We start from the raw sequence: 26,399 nt of genomic DNA, 5'->3' as shown, positions 1-26,399 counted from the left end.
AAACTCAATTAGAGTGTATTTGTATAGGCTCTGCAGAAGTCTGCCCCAGTGATTGCAGCATTCTGAGCTATTTAAACCCAGAGCATTTTATTTTAAATACAAGGCTCTGGTTAAATCTATCCCCAATTCACCTGCATCACATGTCCATTGTGCCCAGTGATTTTCCAGAACATGGGTACAGAGAGAGGTAACACCCCTTAAGCCTTCCACATGCTTCGGTTCGGCTAGCGCCTAGCTAGAAAAAAAGTGGCAATAGTACTGTTTTGTCCATCTTGAGACGCCGTAGCCAGTATACACTTCCTCAAAATAGTCAGAAATAATCTAAGATAACTCAAGAAATCTGTCATTCATTTTGACATTTTCTGCCAAGGAGATCTTTTTACATCGAACTAAGATGTTTGGTGCAGTATTTCTCAAGTGAAAAAATGTTGCATGAAAACGATTGGTCTCTCATTGAATGACAACAAACACTTCATTTAAGAATCCATATTGTTCACCAATCACCGTAGAAGGGGCGTAGACTTCGGCTACCGACTTCGGCTTGCCTCGAGAAAAAATGTAATGTGCACAAACAGCTGAAAAACCCCTTGCCCAAAAAGTTGTCATAATATATGCACAAACTGTTCATAACTGTTTCAGCTGGGAAGCATGCGGACGCCTTTAGAATGGGAAGAGTGGATGGGAAGCCACCGCTCAACTGCCCTTAAGTTACTCTGCTGCCCAGTGGGGGGCTACAGATCTAATCGCGTGTAATTCCTCTCTGTCTCTTTAATCTGGCCTTCACAGTCTGTTCCTTTCCTGAACTTGGTGACATCATCTGATGTAACTCCTTTAACTTCAGTGGGGGAAGATGTGAGTTCAGAGACCACATGTTTGGAAAAAATTAATTGCATTTGTACTGGAAGTTCTAAGGTTTAGTATGGACATTATCTATGAATAATCCTTTTATGATTATAGATTACTGTGTGGGCATTTTGAGTTCTGTTAAACAAAAAAACAAATGCTAATAGGATAAGGGGCAGTGGCGATTTTTGGTAGGGCGAAATCTTTAAAATGTGTGATGCATTCCAGCAAAGCCAATACACAACACTAAACAGTACATTAATTGCACTATAACGGTGACAAACGGTACCCACAAACTGTTAGGGCCTACATAAAGCTGTCTCAACAGCAGAGTCCCAACAGCAGTACCAACACCTTATCACTGCTACACCTGGCTATCAGCTGAGCCTTGTCTGGCAGTGAAACAGTTCATTCAGCCTCATTTACTGCCTTTAAAAAAAACATAGCTGATATGGCTGACTTGCATAAACAAATGTGGTTTCTACTGACAATTGAGATGTACAAACTATGGCATAAGGGGACAACAAACGGATAAGAGGCAATCCGTTATTTCGATTAAGACATCAATGAGCGAGCTAGAACGGACGTAGTCAATATGTTCAGCACTTTTGAAATGTACAGCGATAGAATTCAGAACATGGGCCGTTCTTACAGTGTTCTCCCTGTACAACAAGTCAGAACCGTGGGATAAATTAAGGGGGCATAAGCAGACAATGAAAACTCTTACAATATTCAATGATTATATTTCTCAAAACAGGTTATAGGCTACATGTGCACCACCAAGTCAGAACAGTAGGTGAAATTAAGAGGTGAAAATAAACCAAATTATTAGGGTGAGGCACATGGGCTACTAACATCTTACTACACAACATACACTTAGTATTACTTTCTTAGCTACAGTATACATATCTCCCTGGCATATTACATCATTTATGCAGCAGCATACAATATATTTTTGGACTCACCTTGTTGTGCTGTGATCACTTGAACAGGAAGTTGGCGCAGAGGTTCATCTGCCGTTCTCTGGATTTATGGTGCTTTCAAGACAACTGGGGATTAAAATAATAATAATTTGAATCATGATGATGTCAGTGATCTTCAGGTCGTAGCTCTAGAAAGAGGTCTGAGTTCCAGATTTACAATTCCAAGTTGGATGCAGTTCAAAACGTATTTTCCCAGTCGTAGCTCACTTTTCCCGAGTTCCCAGTTGTTTTGAACTCACTAAAGTCAGATTATGCAGTTCCGAGTTAACAGTTGTTTTGAGCGCGGCACAAATCATGCTTAATTGATAGCATGGCCAATGTTGAATGTTTATAATTTTAAACTAGGAAAAAATATATTTAATCTTAGACTTGGGACCACACAGCCACTCCACTGAATAGCAGGCTAATGATTGCTTTCTAATGCTTGCAGTTGCTTTGCAATGCTTGCAGTTAGCCACTGATTCCTTCCAAACCACTCATTGTCGAATTTGCGATATCCAACTTGTCATGTAATGTTTATGCCCAATGGCCGATGAGCACCGATACGTTTTATCTATAATTTCTGTTCATTATTTCTCTTCATATTGGGGCAGCAGGTAGGCTAGTGGTTAGAGCATTGGGCCAGTAACTGAAAGGTTGCTAGATTGAATCCTTGAGCTGACAAGGTAAAAATCTGTCATTCTGCCCCTGAACAAGGCAGTTAACCCACTGTTCCTAGGCCATCATTGTAAATAAGAATTTGTTCTTAACTGACTTGCCTAGTTAAATAAAGGTTAAATCATTTTTTAAAAATATGACAGGGATTAAAAAGGATTTGCCAGTAGATTGTCGACTTGATTCATGATGATGACTGCTAGCTAAGATTTTATCTGTGGCCAATGACCTTGAGCCTTCTTCGATGGGCACTTCTAATGTAACTCTATGGCAGCACCCAAGGGGCTTGAATTTTGGAGGTCTACCCTTAGACTTGGTGGTGACGTAGTGTCCACATGAGTGACAGAACACTGAGCCAATCACGACGCAATACTCTGTATTTTTCTGCTGGCTTGCCCCACCACCACAGAAAGCACTGAGCTAGGCTGAAACACCTGCATTTTGGAGCTGCCTTACTCAAGAAAATAAAAAAGACACCATGTTTGTATGTGGCTTTATTAACTCAATGATATATATATATATATATATATATATATATATATATATATATATATATATATATTAGATTGTTTTCAAACTGATATGTGACAAAATAACATGAAAAACAGGCAAGCCTCCCTTTTTATTTTTGGGACTCTGCCCCACCTGCCCTGAATGACGGGTCGCCACTGGTAAGGGGATACCTAGCCAGTTGCACAACTGAATGCATTCAACCGAAATGTGTCTTCGCAATTTCACCCAACCCTTCTGAATCAGAGAGGTAATATGTCCTGCATCACAGAAGGTTGGTGGAAACTTAATTGGGGAGGACGGGCTTGTTGTAATAGCTGGAGCTGTGCAGGTGGAATGGTATCAAACACATGGCTTCTATGTGTTTGATGCCATTCCATTTGCTCCTTTCCAGCCATTATTATGTGCCGTCCTCCCTTCAGGAGCTGCCACTGTCCTGCACTACATGACCAAAAGTATGTGGACACCTGCTCATCGACCATCTCATTCCAAAATCATGGGCATTAATATGGAGTTGGTCCCTCCTTTGCCGCTATAACAGCCTCCACTCTTCTGGGAAGCCTTTCCACTAAATGTTGAAAGATTGCTGCAGGGACTTGCTTCCATTCAGCCACAAGGGCATTAGTGAAGTCGGGCACTGATGTTGGGTGATTAGGCTTGGCTCCCAGTCGGCGTTCAATTCATCCCAAAGATATTCGATGGGGTTGAGGTCAGGGCTCTGTGCAGGCCAGTCAAGTTCTTCCGCACTGATCTCGACAAACCATTTCAGTGGACCTCGCTTTGTGCACGGGGCATTGTCTTGCTGAAACAGAAAAGGGCCTTCCCCAAACTGTTGCCACAAAGTTGGAAGCACAGAATCATCTAGAATGTCATTGTATGCTGTAGCGTTAAGATTCGGGGCCTAGCCCGAACCATGAAAAACAGCCCCAGACCATTATTCCTCCTCTACCAAACTTTACAGTTGGTACTATGCATTCGGGCACAGAACACAGAACAGCGCAAATTGTCTCTAACATGAGTAGAAAGAGGAGTAGGAGGCCCCGGTGCACAACTGAGCAAGAGGACAAGTACATTAAAGCGTTTAGTTTGAGAAGCAGACGCCTCACAAGTTCTCAACTGGCAGCTTCATTAAATAGTACCCGCAAAACATCAGTCTCAATGTCAACAGTGAAGAGGCGACTCTGGGATGCTGGGCTCTAGGCAGAGTTGCAAAGAAAAAGCCATATCTCAGACTGGCCAATAAAAAGAAAAGATTAAGATGGGCAAAAGAACACAGACACTGGACAGAGGAACTCTGCCTAGAAGGCAAGCATCCCGAAGTCTCCTCTTCACTGTTGACGTTGAGACTGGTGTTTTGCAGGTACTATTTAATGAAGCTGACAGTTGAGGACTTGTGAGGCATCTGTTTCTCAAACTAGACACCCTAATGTACTTGTCCTCTTGCTCAGTTGTGCACCGGGGCCTCCCACTCCTCGTTCTATTCTGGTTAGAGCCAGTTTGCATTGTTCTGTGAAGGGAGTAGTACACAGCGTTGTACGAGATCTTCAGTTTCTTGGCAATTTCTCGCATGGAATAGCCTTCATTTCTCAGAACAAGAATAGACTGATGAGTTTCAGAAGAAAAGTCTTTGTTTCTGGCCATTTTGAGCCTGTAATTGAAGCCACAAATGCTGATGCTCCAGATACTCAACTAGTGTAAAGAAGGCCAGTTGTATTGCTTCTTTAATTAGAACAACAGTTTTCAGCTGTGCTAACATAATTGCAAAAGGGTTTTCTAATGATCAATTAGCCTGTACGCCTATGTAGATATTCCACAAAAAAATCAGCCATTTCCAGCTACAATAGTCATTTACAACATTAACAATGTCTACACTGTATTTCTGATCAATTTGATGTTATTTTAACGGACAAAAAAAATTGCTTTTCTTTCAAAATCAAGGACATTTCTAAGTGACCCCAAACTTTTGAACGGTAGTGTACTTTTGCATATATAGTGTACATTAAGGCTGTTCGTAGCAGTTCTTCAATGCCCTGTGTGTCCTCAGGGTCAGCGTGGGACTGGGTGAAAGAGGGACATAAAAGATAGTGTCCGTGACTACTTTACCTCAGCTCTGTTTACAATGACATGTGGGGAGATACGATACTCACCTTCCGTTTTACCTCATTAAAACCTCTCTGTGAACTTACTTTTGAAAGTTGATTCAACTTTATCTTGGCAATAGTGTATACAGTATCATTGCTCTGTGTATTCCTAGCGAGTACTAACTAGTCTGTTCTTCCGGGTGCTTTAGAACAAGCTTGTTAACTAGTGTTACTGGATTAGGGACTGATGATCCATGCTGAGCTCAAATGGCAACCAACCTCTCTCACCCAATCCAGCCCTGCCTAGCCCGTCACATGACCTCTGCACCGGTCTGCCAAAAAGATGGACACTGTTTCCTTCTTCATTGTCTTACTCTCACTCAATTACATGGTATTGGGACGTTTCTCATCTTGCCCTCTGTTACTCTTGGGAAGGTAAGGCTGTCTCTATTCTTGTGGTAGTCGATTTTGTGGTTGTGTTGAACTTGACCTCATACACAAACGTACACACATACACAGACGTAGCACACAAACACAGCTGCCCTTCTGATCTTGATGTCCCGTGGGGATCACTGCGTCTGACAGCTCAGCTTTCGGTGCATGGCCTTTTGCTGTCGTCCGCGGCAACGTCAGATTTGCAGATTCACCTGGCTCTATGTTAGTCACTTGCTCACACTGTCTGAGAGCTGTAGTCAAAGTCAGGGGTGAATGCAAAATCAATTTAAAAGTCAATCATGTCTTCCATTTATAAGCTTGCAATCTGGAAGACACTCTGTCTCACACCATTCCCAATACTCCCAGAGCAAGCGGTGTATCTATAGTGTAACCGATGTCTGTGTTTATCTGTTTATGGTGAAACCATGACTGTTACAGACCACCACAGAGTACAGTGCCCTTTAGGCCTGCAGTACCTCTGCTGTACTAAGTCCTATGAGTCCCGTAGCTCGCTCTGCTCATTGTTCCATAGGCCCCATTGTGTTTCAGCTGTGGTGGGAAAGGGACAGGAATGCTGACGCTAACATTTAGCCATTTCAGAACACCACTCACACACCAATTTTTGGCGGCCTAGCAAATGGCTCAAGTCCCTACTGATTGAGAATACAAATGTGGTGATGTCATTATTTATATACAGTTGAAGTCGGAAGTTTACATACACCTTAGCCAAATATATTTAAACTCAGTTTTTCAAAATTCCTGACATTTCATCCAATAAAAATTCCCTGTCTTAGGTCAGTTAGGATCACCACATTATTTTAAGAATGTTGAAATGTCTGAGTAATAGTAGAGAGAATGATTTATTTCAGCTTTTATTTCTTTCATCACATTCCCAGTGGGTCAGAAGTTTACATACACTCAATTAGTATTTGGTAGCATTGCCTTTAATTAAATTGTTTAACTTGGGTCAAATGTTTCGGGTAGCCTTCCACAAGCTTCCCACAATAAGTTGGGTGAATTTTGGCCCATTCCTCCTGACAGAGCTAGTGTAACTGAGTCAGGTTTGTAGGCCTCCTCGCTTGCACGTGCTTTTTCAGTTCTGCCCACACATTGTCTATAGGATTGAGGTCAGGGCTTTGTGATGGCCACTCAATACCTTGACTTTGTTGTCCTTAAGCGATTTTGCCACAACTTTCGAAGTATGCTTGGGTCATTGTCCATTTGGATGACCCATTTGCGACCAATCTTTTACTTCCTGACTGATGTCTTGAGATGTTGATTCAATATATCCACATAATTTTCCTACCTCATGATGCCATCTATTTTGTGAAGTGCACCAGTCCCTCCTGCAGCAAAGCACCCCCACAACATGATGCTGCCACCCCCGCGCTTCACGGTTGGGATGGTGTTCTTCGGCTTGCAAGCCTCCCCCTTTTTCCTCCAAACATAACGATGGTCATTATGACTAAACAGTTCTATTTTTGTTTCATCAGACCAGAGGACATTTCTCCAAAAAGTACAATCTTTGTCCTCATGTGCAGGTAAACTGTAGTCTGTATTTTTTATGCCGTTTTGGAGCAGTGGCTTCTTCCTTGCTGAGCGGCCTTTCAGGTTATGTCAATATCGGACTCATTTTACTGTGGATATAGATACTTTTGAACCTGTTTCCTCCAGCATCTTCACAAGGTCCTTTGCTGTTGTTCTGGGATTGACCAAACTACGTTCATCTCTAGGAGACAGAATGCGTCTCCTTCCTGAGCGGCATGACGGCTGCATGGTCCAATGGTGTTTATACTTGCGTACTATTGTTTGTACAGATGAACGTGGTACCTTCAGGCGTTTGGAAATTGCTCCCAAGGATGAACCAGACTTGTGGAGGTCTACAATTTTTTTTCTGAGGTCTTGGCTGATGTCAAGCAAAGAGGCACTGAGTTTGAAGGTAGGCCTTGAAATACATCCACAGGTACACTTCCAATTGACTCAAATGATGTCAATTAGCCTATCAGAAGCTTCTAACGCCATGACATCATTTTCTGGAATTTTCCAAGCTGTTTAAAGGCACAGTCAACTTAGTGTATGTAAACTTCTGACCCACTGGAATTGTGATACAGTGAATTATACGTGAAATAATCTGTCTGTAAACAATTGTTAGGTACCTAGATTACTCGTGTCATGCTCAAAGTAGATGTCCTATCCGACGTGCCATAGCTATAGTTTGTTAACAAGTCATTTGTGGAGTTGTTGAAAACCAAGTTTTAATGACTCCAACCTAAGTGTATGTAAACATCCGACTTCAACTGTATGTTTAGTGGTTCCGATCCTTGTTTGTGTTCAAACAGCCAGGCAACCTAGTAACCAGGATGGAGGTTTTGCATGTATTTGCTTGTTGAGAGAGACATTAGACTGTCAGATGAGTGATTATGGACAGTCCTGCTCAGGGATATTTCTAGGGACATACATTCCCAATGACATGTTTAGTACCATGTTATTGGTAGAGGATCCGAATGAATACTGTAGCCTACATGAACCATGATTGGGTTTGAACAACCAGCAAACTATACCAACTCTGGTGAGGCCTATTTGAAATATTATTTACTTTGTAAATGTAATATTTTGTTTTGTTAGTGAACTTAGTACTTGCCGGACAGCGTCTCCAACTTTTCAGCTCGCTAACATAAGAAGGCACTAACTAACGTTGAAAGCAAGAGGGACTGATCTTGTCCAACTTGCAGACAGTCAGCCATGTACTGTAGGACTGAAGTGGAGCTGACTGGCTGGCTGGCTGGCTGGGAGTAGTGTAGGGTTTCAGTGCAAGGGGAGATTCCTGCTTTGCAGAGCAGCCTACAACAGGTCAACTTACAGGGCTTCAGCAGGAAAGAGGAGGGAAGGGAGACGGACGACAGGGGCATGGGAAGGAAAAGAGGGGGCAATTATAATGTAGCTGGATGCCTACAAATGGCATGCTGCTATAAAATGAGATGAAGCAAGACACTGATTTTATAAGGGACATTTCAGCTAGGTATGGTTTGTTTTGGTCCAATGCTATGTGGAATTGAGAGAGACTTGTGTAAATTCTGGCTACTGTAAATTATTTCGCTTTTTTGTCATCATAGTGTCATGTTATTTGATTTAATAGTGCACTTGTACGCTGGTGCTCTGTTTATGTCATAGTGGTTGACTTAACGAAGAACATGCGGATGTGAAACAAACAGTGAATGAGTTATTCAACTGGTAGTGAATGAATGTGTGGCTAACTGATTGAGAAAGTGAGATTGTGCAGTGATCTGATGTTTCTATTGCTCCCTCTGTCTCAGCAGTGCGATGAGCTCAAAGGAAGGATTCATCTGTCTGACAGCCTGCTGATTGGAAGAAGACATTCCCAATGCCAACGACGGAGGTGCTGATTGGTTCCACATGCCAACTTTGGACTTTCTGATTGGTGAAGCACATTAGGATATCTGACTGGTGTTTGGTTGTTTGGAGCACACACTAACTTACTGGAGGAGGATTTGGTTTTTGAACATCCATTTATCCTTTGGTGTCTGATAGCTGAGAAGTGACGTAGGAGGGAATCTCTTGAGGTTTGAGTCATCAATGCCCAGGTCATTGTTAAAGGAGACCTACTGAGACCTTCTGACTAACGGACAGACAGGGAGTGGAACAGGCAGCATGGACACTATAGAGAACCCCGACTTGGAGCCCAGATCGGAGCGGATTGCCCGCTACAAGGCCGAGAGGAGGCGTGAGCTGCAAGAACGCTATGGCAACATGGAGGAGCTTCCATCCAAGTGGGTGAGGAGGGATGGGACTCTCATGAACTCAGACGGCGCACCTCCCTCCACAGACAGGACCCTCTCTGGGGGGGTGAACGGCAGAGCGGGGGGGCCGGAGGGTGGCCAGAGGGGCCTCCACTGGGAGAGCAACACCCCTCTGGAGACTGAACCTCGGAGAGTCTCCAACGGCTTTGAGGCAGACACTGCTGCAGACCCAACATACTTCCAAAGGTGAGTCCCTTCCATGTGTAGCCATTAGCCAATCAAAAAAAATATGTATTTATTTATTTATATAGCCCTTCGTACATCAGCTGATATCTCAAAGTGCTGTACAGAAACCCAGCCTAAAACCCCAAACAGCAAGCAATGCATGTGAAAGAAGCACGGTGGCTGTAGTGTCAGTAGTGGAGAGCCGTCTCAACCCCATCAGGAAGACAAGTAAACAAAGAGTGATGCAGCAGACAGGTTGCATACACTGACAATTTTCTTTGTTTCTGTCTGTGATGTCATCCCACATGCTGACTCAGACCACTGAACCTAGTTATGCTGAAAGTATGCAGGTAATGCCTGCTGGCCAGTGAATTGCTGTGTTATACAGTATCAGGCCATGTGCCTTTTCCCTGTTCCTTAACAACAGATTGATGAATAGAAACAACCATATTATGTGTAACCACCTCTTAAAACAACCCCCTTCCAGTCACCAAGCTCCTTTTCCAGTGAAAAGTCTTTCCTGTGACCTTTCAGCCTCGTAAAACAGTTGTCAGAGTTCACCTGTGCTTTATGGCCTTTGTTGCCAATTCAAATGGAGCGAGCTAAACCTGACTTCCAGCGTCATGCAGTACTAGTACAGCAGAGATCACATTGATTCCTCCATGTCTGTTTTATATCCTCCTGACCTGGACTCCCTTTCCTTTAAGAGGTACAATACTTTGTCAGGGGTGCTCTTTAGGAATTGGTGCAGTTGTGGTAGTTTGCCACTTTCCTTACGCCACCTCTCTCCCACCTCCCTCCTCCCCAACTCCTCCCCCGCCTCCAGGAAGTGTTCTTCTGGGTCTGCCGGCATGTTGAGTGGGGTGGAGCCCCTAGCTCCCCCGGGCACCCCTGGACACGACGCGGCCCAGCTGCAAACGCGGGTGTCGGTGGGTCAGTTGAGGAGTGCCCTGCTGCAGCAGACCGGGACTGGAACACAGCCTGAGAAAGTGTAGGGTCTCCTGCATGAAACGGCCTGTGTGTGTGTGTGTGTTGTTATTTTGAATATGTGTCGGCGTCAGTCTTCTATTTGTTTCTGTTTGTATGCGTCTACAGTGTGTGTTAGTGGGAGTTGTCCCACTGCTTCCAGTTGGAGATTTTTTCTCATCTCTCTCTCCCCTTCTCTCCTGATGCTCACCCTGTTCCTCTGTGGTTGGGGATAGTAGTCCTGAGAGTGGCCGTGCAGCCTCTTCCCTTGACCTGGTTGTAAAGCCGGGCTCGGAGGGGGGACGGCGGCGCACCCGTCGCTATGTCCCTGGGGTGTCAGGCGGGGGCCGCAAAACCAACGAGCGCTTCAGGACACAGCCGATCACAGCCTGTGAGGTGCAGGAGAGCGGCGGGTAGGGACTGTGTGCTGAGGCCAGCCATATCAACCATGTCATATCAGAGCATGCAGGTCAAGCCTGGGGCTCTGCCCTAGTTTGGTTACTCTTCAGGTGGAGAGGTTTGCAGTGTTTTGTGCCATTGCCGTGGTTTGTTTCTTTGCTGATTGTTTTGATAGTGTGTGATAATGGTTTGCATGCATGTAAATGCTTTCCAGATATTTACTGTCCTCTCATATCGGAGCATCTCTTTTGGTGGTCCTTTTGATTATTTATTGAAATAGTTTGGCCTTGGTACACTGGCAAGAGGCATGATTTGCATGTATGTTTGCATCCGTTCATGGCGCTTAATAGCAACCATGACATGAACAGTGTTGCACATGCAGATATGACCCAGGAACCTGGGTCTGTGTGTGAGATACAGTAACCCGCACAGACATCAGAGAGAGAGTGAAAAGAGAGAATTACACCAGGCAGGAATGAGCATGGTCAAACTCCATCAGCCAATGACCTCGTGTTGATTCTCTCTCTCTCTCTCTCTCTCTCTCTCTCTCTCTCTCTCTCTCTCTCTCTCTCTGTCCCACAGGCTGCTAGAAGCAGAGGAAGAGGAGAACGCTAAAGGTACCGAACCCCGCCCACCTGGCTCTCACATGGCCTGTTTTATTTTGCCACACACAAACGGCTGATCCATTGCCTATTGTACATCCTCTGTACTGCCTCTGTGTTAACTGAGTGGGGGGAGAGAGGGACAGAGAGAGAGGGAGAAACAGAGAGGGACAGAGAGAGAGAGAGAGAGAGGGGGTCACAGGCATAGTGCTGTGTGGCTTGCCAGTGATAATGTTTAACACAGGGACAAAGAAGAGCGTGTGCTCTCTCTCTCTCTTTCTCTCTCTCGCTCCCCCCCCTTTCTCTCTCTACTCTCTCTATATCACAGAAATGCAGACATGGGCGATAGGAGGTGGCAAAGCTCTCTGATCAGCACTTGTCTCTACAAGTAGCGTGTGATAAAATGGCTCAGCAGGCTACTGTAATAGGCGTTTGTCATCACACAGTTGCTGAAAGAGAGCGAGACAGACAGACAGAGGGAGAGAGAAAAGGGGGGAGGACAAACCTATATCAACGAATAGTTACTGTATAACAGTGCATTTATAACAGTAAACCTGATGAATATACTCTGACCTCTACTTACACTCAACCCCACTCCGGAGTTGCCTTTACAGAACATCTATAATAAACAGAACATAAAATAAATCAAGGGCTTTTATTTTTAAACACTCCACCAGACCCAGATGGGAACAGGGTGACGGTAGAATGTTGAAGTTCCTCGGTGATGATGGATTTATGAGCCATAAAAGCATGCCCGAGCACCACACCGCCACTATAAAAAATAGTCCCCACTTGTACACAGTAGCTGTCCAATAAGTCCTCTCTCATGCATTAATTTGACTGTCCACCTAAAATACGTGGTTCAATGGCCATTGAGAGCGGTGTTAGAAACAACAGGGACAGTTGACACTCACTCGATCAGCGTTACTGCCTAACTACCCAACTGCCTGGTCAAAAGGATGAACTGCGTGGTCGTTAAGTTCAGGACAGGTGAGAGGAGAAGTAGGCAGCTAGCGGTGCCAGCTGGGAGATAGTGGTGGTGGTGCCATCTGACAGTGTAGTGAGTGCCAGGTGCAGGGCGATGGTCTCACGCGAAGGGATCAGTCACAGAGATCTGTCTATCTCATTGTGTCGCAGCGGACTGACGGCTTGACTGACAGGTAGCCTCTCTGGACTGTATCTCTCCCCAGGCTACTATGAGCAGGTTAACTGTTTTTGCTGTATGACAGGGACTGCTGTATGATCACAAGGTGTGTGGGCTGCTGTTACATTTTTTTGTTTGCCTATTTTTATTTCGAGGGTTCGGGTTAATGTGTTTGACAGGCTCAGTGATGCCAAAATGATATCCCTGCTGATGACACAGACCGCTGACAGGGATTTAGCATTTTAACATGGTGTGTCTTTGAGTGTGTATGCACTTACCTCTAATGTATTTACCTCTGTTTGCCTGACTTGATGTATATATTTAATGTCATGTATTTTCCCCCCCCAGCTGATGTGAAGACAGACGACAGAGCCAAGATGAGTGTGGCGGCCAAGATGTCTCTGTTTAAAGTAAGCACGTCCATCTATCTCAACCTTGGCTGTGAAACAGGACCCCCTCCCAGGACCCCCTTCCTGTTCCCTTCTACCATGCTGTCCGTCTCCATGCCTGATCACAAAAGGTCATCACCATGGAGACCAAGGGGGCTACACAGGGCTTATGTCTCACAACAGTACATCAACAGACACAACAGAGCCCATGTTGAGAGGAGAGAGAGAGTTGTTTATTATCTACTTCACTTGCTTTGGCAATGCTAACATATGTTTCCCATGCCAATAAAGTCCCTTGAATTGAATTGAGAGAGAGAGAGAGGCTGCTCACCTTACAGTCACAGAGCAACGCATGATGAGCCAGCAGGCTGAGCTGAGCATGCAGAACTGAATACACTGAACGAATGTTGAGGAATATGAATGGCCAAACAGGTGCTGCTCTCTGATCCAGACAGGGCCTTGTGTATTAGTACTGTACTTTATATCGCTACATGGTGCCTAAATAAGACCAGGTATGCAGGCAGAGGACATATAGGAAGCCAGACCACAGAGTGCATGCAGATGTACCCTTCTGTTCTTAGTTTACTCCCATTGGTCAATGTTTTATTGTTTATGTAGCCTTTGGCAGTCTGTTTTGTTAATCAAGAGAGACTGCCCCCCCCCCAATATTTCACTTCCTGGTGGGTTTTAGTCACGTAGCATCTGTCAAAACCTAGGTGAAAAGTAGCCAGGGACTATCAAGCCATGAACAGCCATTAACAGGTGGTTATAATTAGCAAGCAGCTAGCTTCTGTCAGGCTGGCTGGTGGAGGAGGGAGGCAGGGCCAAGAGGGAGGGGACCGAGGGAAGGGCCAGGGAGGTAACGGTACACTACTGAGGGAGCTCTGGTTACAGTGTGACCTGCAGGCCTGGCATTCTATCCCTCTCCTCTACCTTCTTACATAGGCCACCCACAGCACCTTACAGATCCCTGGTTTATTCACCAGCTATCCCACCCATTTCCGCTGCCTACTGCACCTCCATTCACATGCCAGGAAAGAGAGAGTCTTTCAATGAAAGATATGAAAAAGGAGAGGACATTTTGTCATTTCTCAGTCACTATTATATGCTCTGTTTGATCTAAATGTTGATTATACACCTGTGGCAAAGGCGTTATTGTTCAACGTGTAATATTACCTGTCAAATCAGATATTACCTATCAAATATAAACATAAATGTTATGAATGACTATTTCTCTCGCTCTTTCTTTCTCTCTTCTCCGTCTTTCTCTCTATTGCAGGAGCTAGAGAAGTCAGCAGCCCCTGAGGCCTCCTCCTTTCTGAAGCCTCGCTCTGGCAGCGTTGCGTATGAGCGCAGAGTACGCCGTGGCAACGAGCACCGCTCACTCACTCAGCCAATCACCTGTGAGGAGATGGTGGTGGCCACCAGGTGAGCATGGTCAAGGGTCACACCTCGGTGGTCAATGTACAAGGATATATTGTATCTGTTGGGAATGAGGTGGCAGACCGTATGAAATAAACGTTAGCCTCTCACACATTAAAATTCCTTGCCAAGTGGGTTGTGGAATCCACATGGAAGGCTGGTCATGAGATCATAACTGATTATAGTTGTGATACGGTTTATGGTATTTGGTTTATGTATAGCATTCTAGATAATGCATTTTGGTATGGTACCGCTTAGGTGTAAACTCCCCTAAAGAGGGGACTAGTGTACGTTTGGTACCGGTTCCGACCGACATTTTCACTTAAGAATCAATGTGTGGACACCGTAGATCGAAATGGCTTGCATTCAGCAATAGCCCTAGTTCTCTTCCGCCTGTGTGACTCAGGCTGTGAAATCTTACACCACTTGAAGCTGGGCTGTCCCACCTACCATTTCATTCGCTCTTCCGACTGTCCATCAACTCCTGGCTGAACGCATCACAGCCACTGACAAAGCACATGCCTGCAATCCTTTAGATCCTAGCGCAGCGGGAGAGCGTGGGTTCGTCTCTCTAGCACATTCAGATAACGATTTATAACCAACTTTATCAAAGTAATCTAAAATAATTCATAGATATTAAACAAAAAACTATTTATATTTCTCATAGATGGACAAGATATGAGATGAAAGGCCATTTCATAACGAGTTCAGGAAGCCAAGCTAGAGCCCTGTGCGATGTTCAGAAGGGTGGGGGCAGACGTTTTAACCAAGAGAGACCTTAAGAAAATATGCCACATTTTTCTAACACTAAACATACAAATATGTATTTTTCAGTTATAAGGAAGGTGAAATCTTATAGTTAAGTCATTTTATAATTTGATTGTACTATATTTAGAAAGCATTTAAGTCATTTCAAGTCTTATTCATACAGTTTTGTTGAATAGAAAATACATAATATAAAACATTTTATATTTGTATCATATTTGTACCGTGTCCTTGAGCTTGTGTCCTCAAAAGTGACTACACCTCAGGAATTTAGTACAATTTTTATCAGAAAGGTGAGATTTTAATCTTTCTCGCAGTATAAACATTACTAGGTATTGTTTATGGCCCTCTCATGATAAAAAATTATTTTGGGTATGTCTATTTAGGTAGAGAGCTAGATTTTGCCATTACATTGAGCAGGTCAGAGAGGAGGCTAAAACACTGATTTACTGCCGTGCATTAAAAATATCTCACATTGTGTTCCACAGTTCCTATCAATCCACTTTTAATTTTTTTATTTAAAAAGCGTAAAAAAATGTTTTTATTTATTACAAAAAACACAAGGAAGGGGTAACATTAAAGTATTAGAACATGAAGGACAAACAATACAGCGTCAAGACACTATCAAACATGTATCAGTCTTTCCGCAACAGAGCCATCCTTATGTGTGAGGCTGCGTGTGCATGATAGTGATATAAAATATATGTCATAGTTTCCTTTTCCATGATCACAATCTTGTGAAACCCGAACACTCCAAGATCACCCCACAGTTCCCCAATAGCTGTCCCTCAACCATCCGAGACCCCTCCCACAGTCCCCCCCGGAATATAAAAAAATAAAAATACAATGAATTCCATTCCCCACCCCCAAGAACCCCACAATGCACCAACAACCAAGAGAATGAACTAAAGAGAAAAAAGAAAAAGACAGCAAACAGCAAACAATGCAATTTTTTTTTAAACTAAATAATAAATTTAGAACAAAGGACTGTATATGTTTGTGTGCATGTCTGGCACTATTACATGTATGTGTTTATTTGAGAGTGTGTGTGTATATGCATGTGTATAAACACCTGCACGGCATCAGCCTCAGGCAAACCGGCATTAGTTGTAAAAACACTGCCACTTAGTGTCAATCCACATTTTAATTAACAGGGCTGTTTCTCTGTTTTAACTATTAACTATTCATCCATGACTTCCATTCACCACCTTCTCCTACCTATCTACCCCATGTCCCTGCAGCACCCCCCAGCCAGCAGAGTCAGGTGAGGCCCAGGCTGTGCAGGCCGAGGCGGAGGCAGTGGAGGACGATGAGAACAATAAGCTGACTATGAGCGAGAAGCTGGCTCTGTTCAACAAGCTGTCCCTGCCAGGGAGCCAGGGGGACGCCGCTCCCCATGCCCCCCCAGAGAGACGCAGGCAGAAGGGGGCACGCTACCGCACACAGCCCATCACCGTGGAGGAGGTCAGCCTGGTGAGTGGGAGTGGGACCAAGACATACTCAGAGGAATGGAAGGGGGAATATTAGAGATGATTGGCAATTGTGTGTGTGTCATTCTTTAACCGAGAAATGTGGATTGTGACACAGGTGAGTGTGTGTGTGTGTATGAGTGAGTGTGTGTGTGTGTGTATACTGGATGTTGATGTGAGCATGAGGGAGTGAGTAAGTGTACGTGTACACCGAATTGAATGTCCCACTCTGTGCTTCTAACTGTTGTGAACACTGGATTGATCAATAGTTTTAATTGATCAGTATCAAGCCATTATCGACCATAACATTACACTCGCGTCCAATTCAATCACACTAAAATTAGACAGGCCCAAATTGATGACTCAGAAATATGTAGTAACCTCTTCTTCTTATAGTTTTCATACTAATTTACACTATTGTGATGAGTAGAATCTATCATCTCCATGTCTCTGACAGTATTCTTCTCGCTTTGTCCTCCCTCAGCTCCAGAAAGGCCCCATCCAGCTGCCCCCGCTGCGCCTGTCCCCCACCCTCTCCGACCGGCAGCAGGAGCAGTCCATCAATCTGAGGTCCAGTGAGGTGCGTCAGGCCCAGCCTCGACCCGGGGCCGACGTGGAGCCTACCACAGGACCTGACCCGTCCCAGCAGGGCCTGCAGCAGCGCAGGGACTCTGAGCCAGGAGAGATCAGAGGCATCCTGAGGAAGAGCGCCTCTGGAGGACCAGTATGGGACCGAGACAGAGACACTATGTGGGAGGACAGACAGCTGGACCAGAACGGAGGAGGGGAGAGGGGGAACAAGGTGGAGGAGAGGAGGGCAGAAAGACATGATAATGTATCAGTGCCTTGTAGAGAAAGACCAGCCTCCTCTGCCCCCTGGAGACAGAGGAACAGGAACAGGAGGGAGACGGTGGCCGTGTGTGGCCCAGCCAGGCCCTCCTCAGAGCAGGGTCACCCCCAGGAGGAGAGGCCTTCCCTCGCTGAACAGAGAAAGCAGATGGACCCCCCTGGGAACACCTCTGGGAGAGACAGGTACACAACTAACACAAGAGCCAACATACAGGCCTTTTAAATGATGTGTTTGTGTGTAAACGTTGAGGGAACGTTGTGACCCTGAGCGTGTATTGACATTTGTGTGCTGCAGGAGGGATCTTTATTGCTGAGTGTCATGGAAGGTTTGTCTTTGTGTTTTTAGGTGTGTATGTGTGTGTGTGTGTGTGTGTGTGTGTGTGTGTGTGTGTGATGGCGAGCATGTGTGCGAGCAAGCATGAGCACGAGAGAGAGATTTGCATGGCTATTTTTTTAGACCTCCCCTCTGCCTCTGTGCAGGCTGTCAGATGCTTCCAGGGAAGAGGAAGAGGAGGAGAGGGGGGGCAGGGTGAGAAGAGACACTCCTCCCAGACAACACGTCCAGGTGACCTTGGCGGACCAGAGGAAGGTAAGACCAGCGGCCATTTTACTGGACCTCGCTTTAGTCTAAACACACAGACACACCTCAGTCAGAGCAGGCAGCTACTGGGAATGGTGGGCAGTGGATAGATGCTGACATCACTGTTTTGCATTGGAAATCTTACACGGACTGAGCTCATGTGTTTTGGAGCCAGTTGGTTGGCTGTTTATAGTTGATTTGGGTCTGTGTTTAGCCTCTTGAATATGTTGGCTCAGAATTACAGTGGGGCAAATCCAGTCTTAGCCTGGAAAGCAGAGCAGCGGACAGCTGTGGACATATCATTCTCAGTCAGATAGATAGATAGATCCACAGGAGGCTCCCAGACAATCCCTAGTCCCCAGGGTCTGTGATACTATGGCTTGGCCCACTGTAACACTCCACACCAGCCCAGCCCAGAGAAAAGGCCCTGGCTTCCACTTGTAATCTCTAATCCTCTGGGTGGCTGTCTGGAACCAGTGGGTTTAGTGTAACCTGTCAGTCAGGGAAAGAGGGGAGGATGAGGGTCACCAGGGGGATAGATCACAGGGGAGATGGCCTGGATTTGGGATGCATTTTAAAAGAGGGGAAGCTGTCCGCACACTGCCCGGAAATTATATCGAAATAGTATATTTATTTAGAAAAAGGTGAAAAAGTTAAAAGGTGCGTAGTGCGTGGCCAGGTAGGAGGAGTTAGCTGTCCTTTCTGTTCTGAAGGTAGAAGAGATATGTTGTGTCGGCTGGTTCAGAAAGCAGAGGGCTTAATATGAGAGTTTGTTATAGTTTTGCCATTCCACTGAAACCAAAAGAGCATCATAACATCATAGCACCTCTACACCAGCCCCATACCTTACTATGGTATGTGTTTAATATCATAGCACCTCTACACCAGCCCCATACCTTACTATGGTATGTGTTTAATATCATAGCACCTCTACACCAGCCCCATACCTTACTATGGTATGTGTTTAATATCATAGCACCTCTACACCAGCCCCATATCTTACTATGGTATGTGTTTAATATCATAACCTCTACACCAGCCCCATATCTTACTATGTATTAAATCACTGAGAGCTACAGTGGGGCAAAAAAGTATTTAATCAGCCACCAATTGTGCAAGTTCTCCAACTTAAAAAGATGAGAGAGGCCTGTAATTTTCATCATAGGTACACTTCAACTATGACAGACAAAATGAGAAAAAAAATCCAGAAAATCACATTGTAGGATTTTTTATGAATTTATTTGCAAATTATGGTGGAAAATAAGTATTTGGTCAATAACAAAAGTTTATCTCAATACTTTGTTATATACCCTTTGTTGGCAATGACACAGGTCAAACGTTTTCTGTAAGTCTTCACAAGGTTTTCACACACTGTTGCTGGTATTTTGGCCCATTCCTCCATGCAGATCTCCTCTAGAGCAGTGATGTTTTGGGGCTGTCGCTGGGCAACACGGACTTTCAACTCCCTCCAAAGATTTTCTATGGGGTTGAGATCTGGAGACTGGCTAGGCCACTCCAGGACCTTGAAATGCTTCTTACGAAGCCACTCCTTCGTTGCCCGGGCGGTGTGTTTGGGATCATTGTCATGCTGAAAGACCCAGCCACGTTTCATCTTCAATGTCCTTGCTGATGGAAGGAGGTTTTCACTCAAAATCTCACGATACATGGCCCCATTCATTCTTTCCTTTACACGGATCAGTCGTCCTGGTCCCTTTGCAGAAAAACAGCCCCAAAGCATGATGTTTCCACCCCCATGCTTCACAGTAGGTATGGTGTTCTTTGGATGCAACTCAGCATTCTTTGTCCTCCAAACACGACGAGTTGAGTTTTTACCAAAAAGTTATATTTTGGTTTCATCTGACCATATGACATTCTCCCAATCCTCTTCTGGATCATCCAAATGCTCTCTAGCAAACTTCAGACGGGCCTGGACATGTACTGGCTTAAGCAGGGGGACACATCTGGCACTGCAGGATTTGAGTCCCTGGCGGCGTAGTGTTTTACTGATGGTAGGCTTTGTTACTTTGGTCCCAGCTCTCTGCAGGTCATTCACTAGGTCCCCCCGTGTGGTTCTGGGATTTTTGCTCACTGTTCTTGTGATAATTTTGACCCCACGGGGTGAGATCTTGCGTGGAGCCCCAGATCGAGGGAGATTATCAGTGGTCTTGTATGTCTTCCATTTTCTAATAATTGCTCCCACAGTTGATTTCTTCAAACCAAGCTGCTTACCTATTGCAGATTCAGTCTTCCCAGCCTGGTGCAGGTCTAAATGTTGTTTCTGGTGTCCTTTGACAGCTCTGTGGTCTTGGCCATAGTGGAGTTTGGAGTGTGACTGTTTGAGGTTGAGGACAGGTGTCTTTTATACTGATAACAAGTTCAAACAGGTGCCATTAACACAGGTAACGAGTGGAGGACAGAGGAGCCTCTTAAAGAAGAAGTTACAGATCTGTGAGGGCCAGAAATCTTGCTTGTTTGTAGGTGACCAAATACTTATTTTCCACCATAATTTGCAAATAAATTCATAAAAAAATCCTACAATGTGATTTTCTGAATTTTATTTCTCATTTTGTCTGTCATAGTTGACGTGTACCTTTGATGAAAATTACAGGCCTCTCTTATCTTTTTAAGTGGGAGAACTTGCACAATTGGTGGCTGATTAAATACTTTTTTGCCCCACTGTACCTTGCTTTACTTATTTATGGGTGCAGCTTCTGCTGGTGCTAATGCCCAGGAATGGGCTGAATGGCTCTGAATGACATGGAATGTTAACAGATAGACTGAGAGGCTTCCATGAACACCCTCTTGACCCCATTAGGCCCCCTTAGCTGGACAGTGTTGACAACAGTTCACTGGGTTGTGTGTGTGTGTGTGAGTGCTCTCCATACATTTTCTCATTGCTCTTCACCCTCTCTTTCTCCCGTTTGACATCTCTTTTCACCTGCTCGCTCCTCTCACCCTCTCTTTCTCCCGTTTGACATCTCTTTTCACCTGCTCGCTCCTCTCACCCTCTCTTTCTCCCGTTTGACATCTCTTTTCACATGCTCGCTCCTCTCACCCTCTCTTTCTCCCGTTTGACATCTCTTTTCACCTGCTCGCTCCTCTCACCCTCTCTTTCTCCCGTTTGACATCTCTTTTCACCTGCTCGCTCCTCTCACCCTCTCTTTCTCCCGTTTGACATCTCTTTTCACCTGCTCGCTCCTCTCACCCTCTCTTTCTCCCGTTTGACATCTCTTTTCACCTGCTCGCTCCTCTCACCCTCTCTTTCTCCCGTTTGACATCTCTTTTCACCTGCTCGCTCCTCTCACCCTCTCTTTCTCCCGTTTGACATCTCTTTTCACATGCTCGCTCCTCTCACGCTCTTTTTTTCTTGGCTTTGCTGACCACACCCCCTCTCTGCTCCTGTAGGAAGACAATGAGATCTCCCATGATGCACCAGTTGTCAACCCTCAGTGCTGGGTAAGCGGAGTGCTGGCTCTGTGGCACCCTATTCCCTACATAGTGCACCCTATTGCCTACAAACCTCTGTGTTTAGTTATTTGAACCTAACTTATTACCCTGGTTTGTTGACTATGCTGCTAGTCCAAGTCATATTAAATCTATTCTATTCTGTTCTACCCAATCCTGGGCTTATTCCTTTATCCTCCTCCCCTCCTCCCCTTTTCCCAGGTTCCTGTCTTTTCCTCTGTCTATTCTAACAGTACACCTCAATATGTCATGTGCTACAATCAGGTGAGTGTGTGTTCAAGTACACATTCAGGTGTGTGAGTGTGAAGTGTGTCCATTGCCCTCAATTTTCCATTTAAATGTGCTTGTTTGAGTGCTGTGATTTGAGTTGTGTTGATACTGCAGTGAAACATGTTGACATAGTTCCCCCTTCATATATCCTGTTTTTTCTCCCTCCCCAGACCAGCTCTTCCTATGAGGCCCAGGAGGTCTCCTCTCCCACCCAGACCCGCTCTCAGCCCCAATGGAGACAGAAGGTGACACATACACACAAAAACCCCCACACACACATAATGGTAGGTGTTACTGTATGGCATCTGATCCCGGTCTCTGCCCGTGCAGCAGGCTAGACCAGTAGAAGCGGAGGAGCTGCCACAGGCGTCGGTGGCTGAGCGCATGAGAACCCTACAGGAGAGTGAGGAGCAGTGGAAGACCAGAGGGAGAGGAGCCGCCAACGACTCAGCCCAGTACACTGTGGCCGGACGCATGGCGAAAAGAGGTGAGGTTTCCCTCTTTCTCTCTCTCTCGCTCTCTCTTTCTCTCGTTCTCTCTTTCCTTCCCTCGCTCAGACCTGTGTGGGATTGTCCCATTGCAGGTTTGGTGACCCCTGTATCAGACATAGACGAGACCCCTCCATCTCACACTAAGAGACCCTCCACAGAAGCCACAGCAACAGCATGCCCATATGAAGGTAAACATACCCCATCCACAAAAGAGAAAAGATGTTTGTGTCTGGCTTGTGATTGTAGATCCTCTTCCCTGCCCTCTGGTTCTCCTCTCAACAGAGATCTCCAGTCACCCTGGGATGGAGGTGGAAGAGGACACAAAGCTGGACAAACTGGATTCCATTGTGGACAGGCTGAATAGTACGTCTTATTATCTATTCTAGGAGGATTTGTACAAACCTCAGATTAAGAGAGGAAGTCTATCCACTAGTGTCTATTGTCTCACTTCCTGTGTTTTTCTCAGTGATGCTTTGCGTATCCTAATGAAGTAGAATACCTGTAACTTCTCTCATGTTGTCCCCCTCTCCTCCCCCAGCCGCTCCCCAGGATACGCCCCTGGAGGTGACCTCAGTGGGAGTGAAGAAGGTCATGACCCCTGATAACCAGGAGTCGTGTGGTGGTTTCTACAGGGAGGTGTCTCCCCACTCACCCTCTGCCCTCCCTGCTGGGGCTGGAGCTGCCACTGGAAGTGACCCAGAACAGGACCTGAGTGCCCTCTGCCAGACCAACGCACCCATGTGGGTTTGTTTGTGTGTGGGGGGGTGTGTGTGTATGTGTTTACATGTACACTTCTATCTAATTGTATGTGTGTGTGTGTGTGTGTGTGTGTGTGTGTGTGTGTGTGTGTGTGTGTGTGTGTGTGTGTGTGTGTGTGTGTGTGTGTGTGCAGGCTGACATCAGAAGTAGCACAGCACAGGCGGTCGGTGCGTCCGTCCCGTAGGACCCAGGGCTCCCGGAACCCTCTGCGTGCTCTGGCGGCCCGCGATGACATCAGACAGGACTTCATGGGAGAGAGAGTCACCATGGCTACCGTGAACACTAACAGGACACAGGTGGAGACGAGTGAGTGATGTTAACATATACCAGAGAGATCTCTCTCTCTCTCTTGCTCCCTCTCTCTTTCTCTATATAGTTTTCTCTCTCTCTTGCGATCTCTGTTTTTTTCTTTCTCTCTCTCTCTCTCTCTTTCTCATCTCTGATCTCTCTGTCCCATGTCTGTCCTGAACTCTAGCAAGTCTGGCCAGTACAGAGGACTTCAGTAACGTCCACCTGCATGATGTCACTTCCACAGAATCAGTAAGGAACAGCAACAACCTGCCCATCAGCAACCTCATGCTCATTCACATCAAAGGTCAGTACAGATTGTGTGTGTGTGTGCATGTGTGTGTGGATACAAACTCTCTATTCAACATGTCCCGTGTGGCTCAGTTGGTAGAGCATGGTGTTTGCAACGCCAGGGTTGTGGGTTTGATTCCCACGGGGGACCAGTACGGGAAAAAAATGTATGAAATGTATGTATTCACTACTGTAAGTCGCTCTGGATAAGAGTGTCTGCTAAATGACTAAAATGTAATGTAAATGTACGGTGCCAGGTTGGCATCATGTGCAAGTGCGTCTGGTGGAGCCCACAGCCAGGTCTCTGAACAGTGGAGACTGCTTCCTGCTGGTCACACCCACTCACTGCATCCTCTGGAGCGGAGAGTTCGCCAACACCACAGAGAAAGCCAAGGTACGACTTCCACACGACACACACATTGTATCACATACTGACTGGCTACTCTCAATTCCTTGGCCACTAACTAAATCCCTGGCTTGTATTGTTCATGAGGGATTGCTGTTGGATGTCTTATTCATCTGTAATTCAAACCATATATGACTTTTGAATAATACCTTTGAAGTACATTCTGATGATGATGTTTGCTTGTCTTCTGCTGTCTCTGTCCAGGCGTCAGAGCTGGCATCGTTGATCCAGACACAGGGGGACCTGGGCTGCCTGGCCTGTGGGGTCATCCACCTAGAGGAGGGGGTCAATACTGACAACAGCCTGGCCTCTGACTTCTGGAACCTTCTGGGAGGAAAGACACAATACAGAGGTCGGACTAGAACTAGTCACCAACTAGTCTGTCACTCACTCAGTAGACAAAACCACAGTCAGTCAGTAAACTAAGTCAGTCAGTCAGTCAGTCAGTCAGTAAACTAAGTTAGTCAGTCAGCCAGTAAACTAAGTCAGTCCAGTCCAGTCAGTCAGTCAGTCAGTCAGTCAGTAAACAAAGTTAGTCAAACAGTCAGTAAACTAAGTAATTAAGTAAGTCAGTCAGTCAGTCAGTCAGTCAGTCAGTCAGTCAGTCAGTCAGTCAGTAAGTAAACCAAGTAAGTAAGTATACAGAACCAGTAAGTGACCATTTGCGTCTGTCTTTGTGTACTGTATGTGTGATCGTATATGTGTGTGTTCCCTGTAGGGGCGGGAGCCCCAGAGGAGGATGAGCTATATGAGAGTGGGGTGGTGGAGTCTAACTGTCTGTACAGGCTGGTGGAGAACAGACTGGTACCTCATGAGCAGGCCTGGGCAGCAATCCCTACTGTCTCCCTACTGGGATCCACTGAGGTCAGTCCCTCCCTGGATCCCCCTGTGTGTTTCCGTGGCTTCTCAGCCATTACTGCCTTGGTGCTACATATCAATCAATGAGTTTTAACTCAATACAAAGATTATAAACTGGAATGCCATCTGTCCACTTTTGTGTGATTTTCAACACTACAGGTAGAATCTGATCTCTGAATGGTTCTCTCTCTCTGCCTCTGTCTCTCTGCCTCTGTCTCTCTGTCTCTGTCTCTCTCTGTCTCTGTTTGTTCCCCTGTCTCTCTACCAGGCCCTGGTGTTTGACTTTGGCAGCGAGGTGTACCTGTGGCATGGGAAGGATGTTTCCCCTGGCGACAGGAGTGTGGCTGTACAGCTGGCCCAGCAGGTGTGGGGTGGTCCCTACGACTACAGCAACTGTAGGGTCAACCCACTGGACCCCACACACTGCAACCCCAGCATACAGCCGTAGGTACACACCACACATGCGCTTACATAGTAAAATACCTCATTTAAATACATACTGTTGTATTCATTGATACATTATGTGTGTGATTTGTGTACAGGCAAGGTGAAAGACGGCCCGACTGGGCCCTGTTTGGCTGTGTCTCTGAGCACAAGGAGACAGCCCTCTTCAGGGAGAAGTTTCTGGAGTGGGCTGGAGATAAGGAGGAGACCACTGCAATGGTGGTAGAGGAGGCACAGGTTAGTTAGAGAAAGATTAAATCAAATTGTATTTGTCACATGCGCTGAATACAACAGCTGTAGACCTTACCGTGAAATGCTTACTTACAAGCCCTTAACCAACATAACGTTTGAAGAAAAATAGGAGTTAAGAAAATATTGACTAAATAAACTAAAGTTAAAAAAAATATTTAAAAAAGCAACAATAAAATACTAATAACGAGGCTATATACAGGGGATACTGAGTCAATGTGCAAAACACATGACTCAAAGCCAAATAGGACCCATCCTGTACAGATTCAGAGTGACTGTGAGAAAGATGCCTGGTCTTTGACTGTATTTCTCCTCTCCCTTCCTCTCTCTACTGTTTCTCTCTGTGCAGACTGCCATGCCAGTGTTGCCCCAGCAGCCCCAGCAGCAGTTAGAGTGTGTGTCTCTGTGTGCGTGTGATGCCAAGGCGCTGGTGGCAGGGCAGGGGGTGGCGCTGCCAGGGGACATGGTGGTCCCTACAGTCCTGGAGGGGATGGACGTTCAGAGGGGGCATGGGGTTGTACCCCTGGTGGACGGGCAGCAGGTGGAGCTGAGCACTGTTGCCGTGGATACCTGGCACATTCAGGAGTTTGAGGACAGCGAGGCCCAGCTGGAGAGCCCAGGGCAGCTTCATGAAGGAGACACGTACCTGGTCCGCTGGACCTATACTCTCAGCCCAGCGGATCAAAGCGGGCAGCCTGGGAGGGAGTGCTCTGCTGTCTTCATCTGGCAGGGCCGGCACTCCAGTATCAATGGGCGAGGCGCGTCTGCACTCAGGGGTCATGAGGGAACACAGGTGGGTGGTTC

General features: G+C 45.8%; 1 protein-coding gene across 5 annotated transcripts in view; it reads left to right on the top strand.

Moving 5' to 3' along the window:
• Nucleotides 1–26,399, top strand: part of LOC115171054 (supervillin) — a 38,861-nt gene that overhangs the window by 1,149 nt on the left and 11,313 nt on the right. The window contains exons 2-25 of one of the 5 annotated variants that reach the window (XM_029727522.1): nt 8,821–9,510; nt 10,316–10,480; nt 10,695–10,868; nt 11,437–11,471; nt 12,949–13,010; nt 14,269–14,417; nt 16,418–16,649; nt 17,130–17,677; nt 17,975–18,083; nt 21,480–21,530; nt 21,741–21,803; nt 21,980–22,054; nt 22,143–22,296; nt 22,393–22,488; nt 22,583–22,663; nt 22,839–23,040; nt 23,193–23,365; nt 23,535–23,654; nt 23,896–24,032; nt 24,249–24,396; nt 24,763–24,908; nt 25,171–25,346; nt 25,445–25,583; nt 25,945–26,388. In XM_029727522.1, the coding sequence (XP_029583382.1) occupies nt 9,176–9,510; nt 10,316–10,480; nt 10,695–10,868; nt 11,437–11,471; nt 12,949–13,010; nt 14,269–14,417; nt 16,418–16,649; nt 17,130–17,677; nt 17,975–18,083; nt 21,480–21,530; nt 21,741–21,803; nt 21,980–22,054; nt 22,143–22,296; nt 22,393–22,488; nt 22,583–22,663; nt 22,839–23,040; nt 23,193–23,365; nt 23,535–23,654; nt 23,896–24,032; nt 24,249–24,396; nt 24,763–24,908; nt 25,171–25,346; nt 25,445–25,583; nt 25,945–26,388 (4,014 nt within the window). In that variant the 5' untranslated portion in view covers nt 8,821–9,175. Of the gene's footprint in view, nt 1–8,820; nt 9,511–10,315; nt 10,481–10,694; nt 10,869–11,436; nt 11,472–12,948; nt 13,011–14,268; nt 14,418–16,417; nt 16,650–17,129; nt 17,678–17,974; nt 18,084–21,479; nt 21,531–21,740; nt 21,804–21,979; nt 22,055–22,139; nt 22,297–22,392; nt 22,489–22,582; nt 22,664–22,838; nt 23,041–23,192; nt 23,366–23,534; nt 23,655–23,895; nt 24,033–24,248; nt 24,397–24,762; nt 24,909–25,170; nt 25,347–25,444; nt 25,584–25,944; nt 26,389–26,399 lie in introns of all 5 variants that reach the window. The other 4 variants (XM_029727520.1, XM_029727521.1, XM_029727524.1 and 1 more) reach the window with 4 other exon arrangements.

The sequence above is a fragment of the Salmo trutta genome, chromosome 32 (genome assembly GCF_901001165.1).
Source record: "Salmo trutta chromosome 32, fSalTru1.1, whole genome shotgun sequence".
Classification (NCBI taxonomy): domain Eukaryota; kingdom Metazoa; phylum Chordata; class Actinopteri; order Salmoniformes; family Salmonidae; genus Salmo; species Salmo trutta.
The sequence above is the reverse complement of the archived record's forward strand: the minus strand, read 5'-3'. Positions and strand labels throughout refer to the sequence as shown.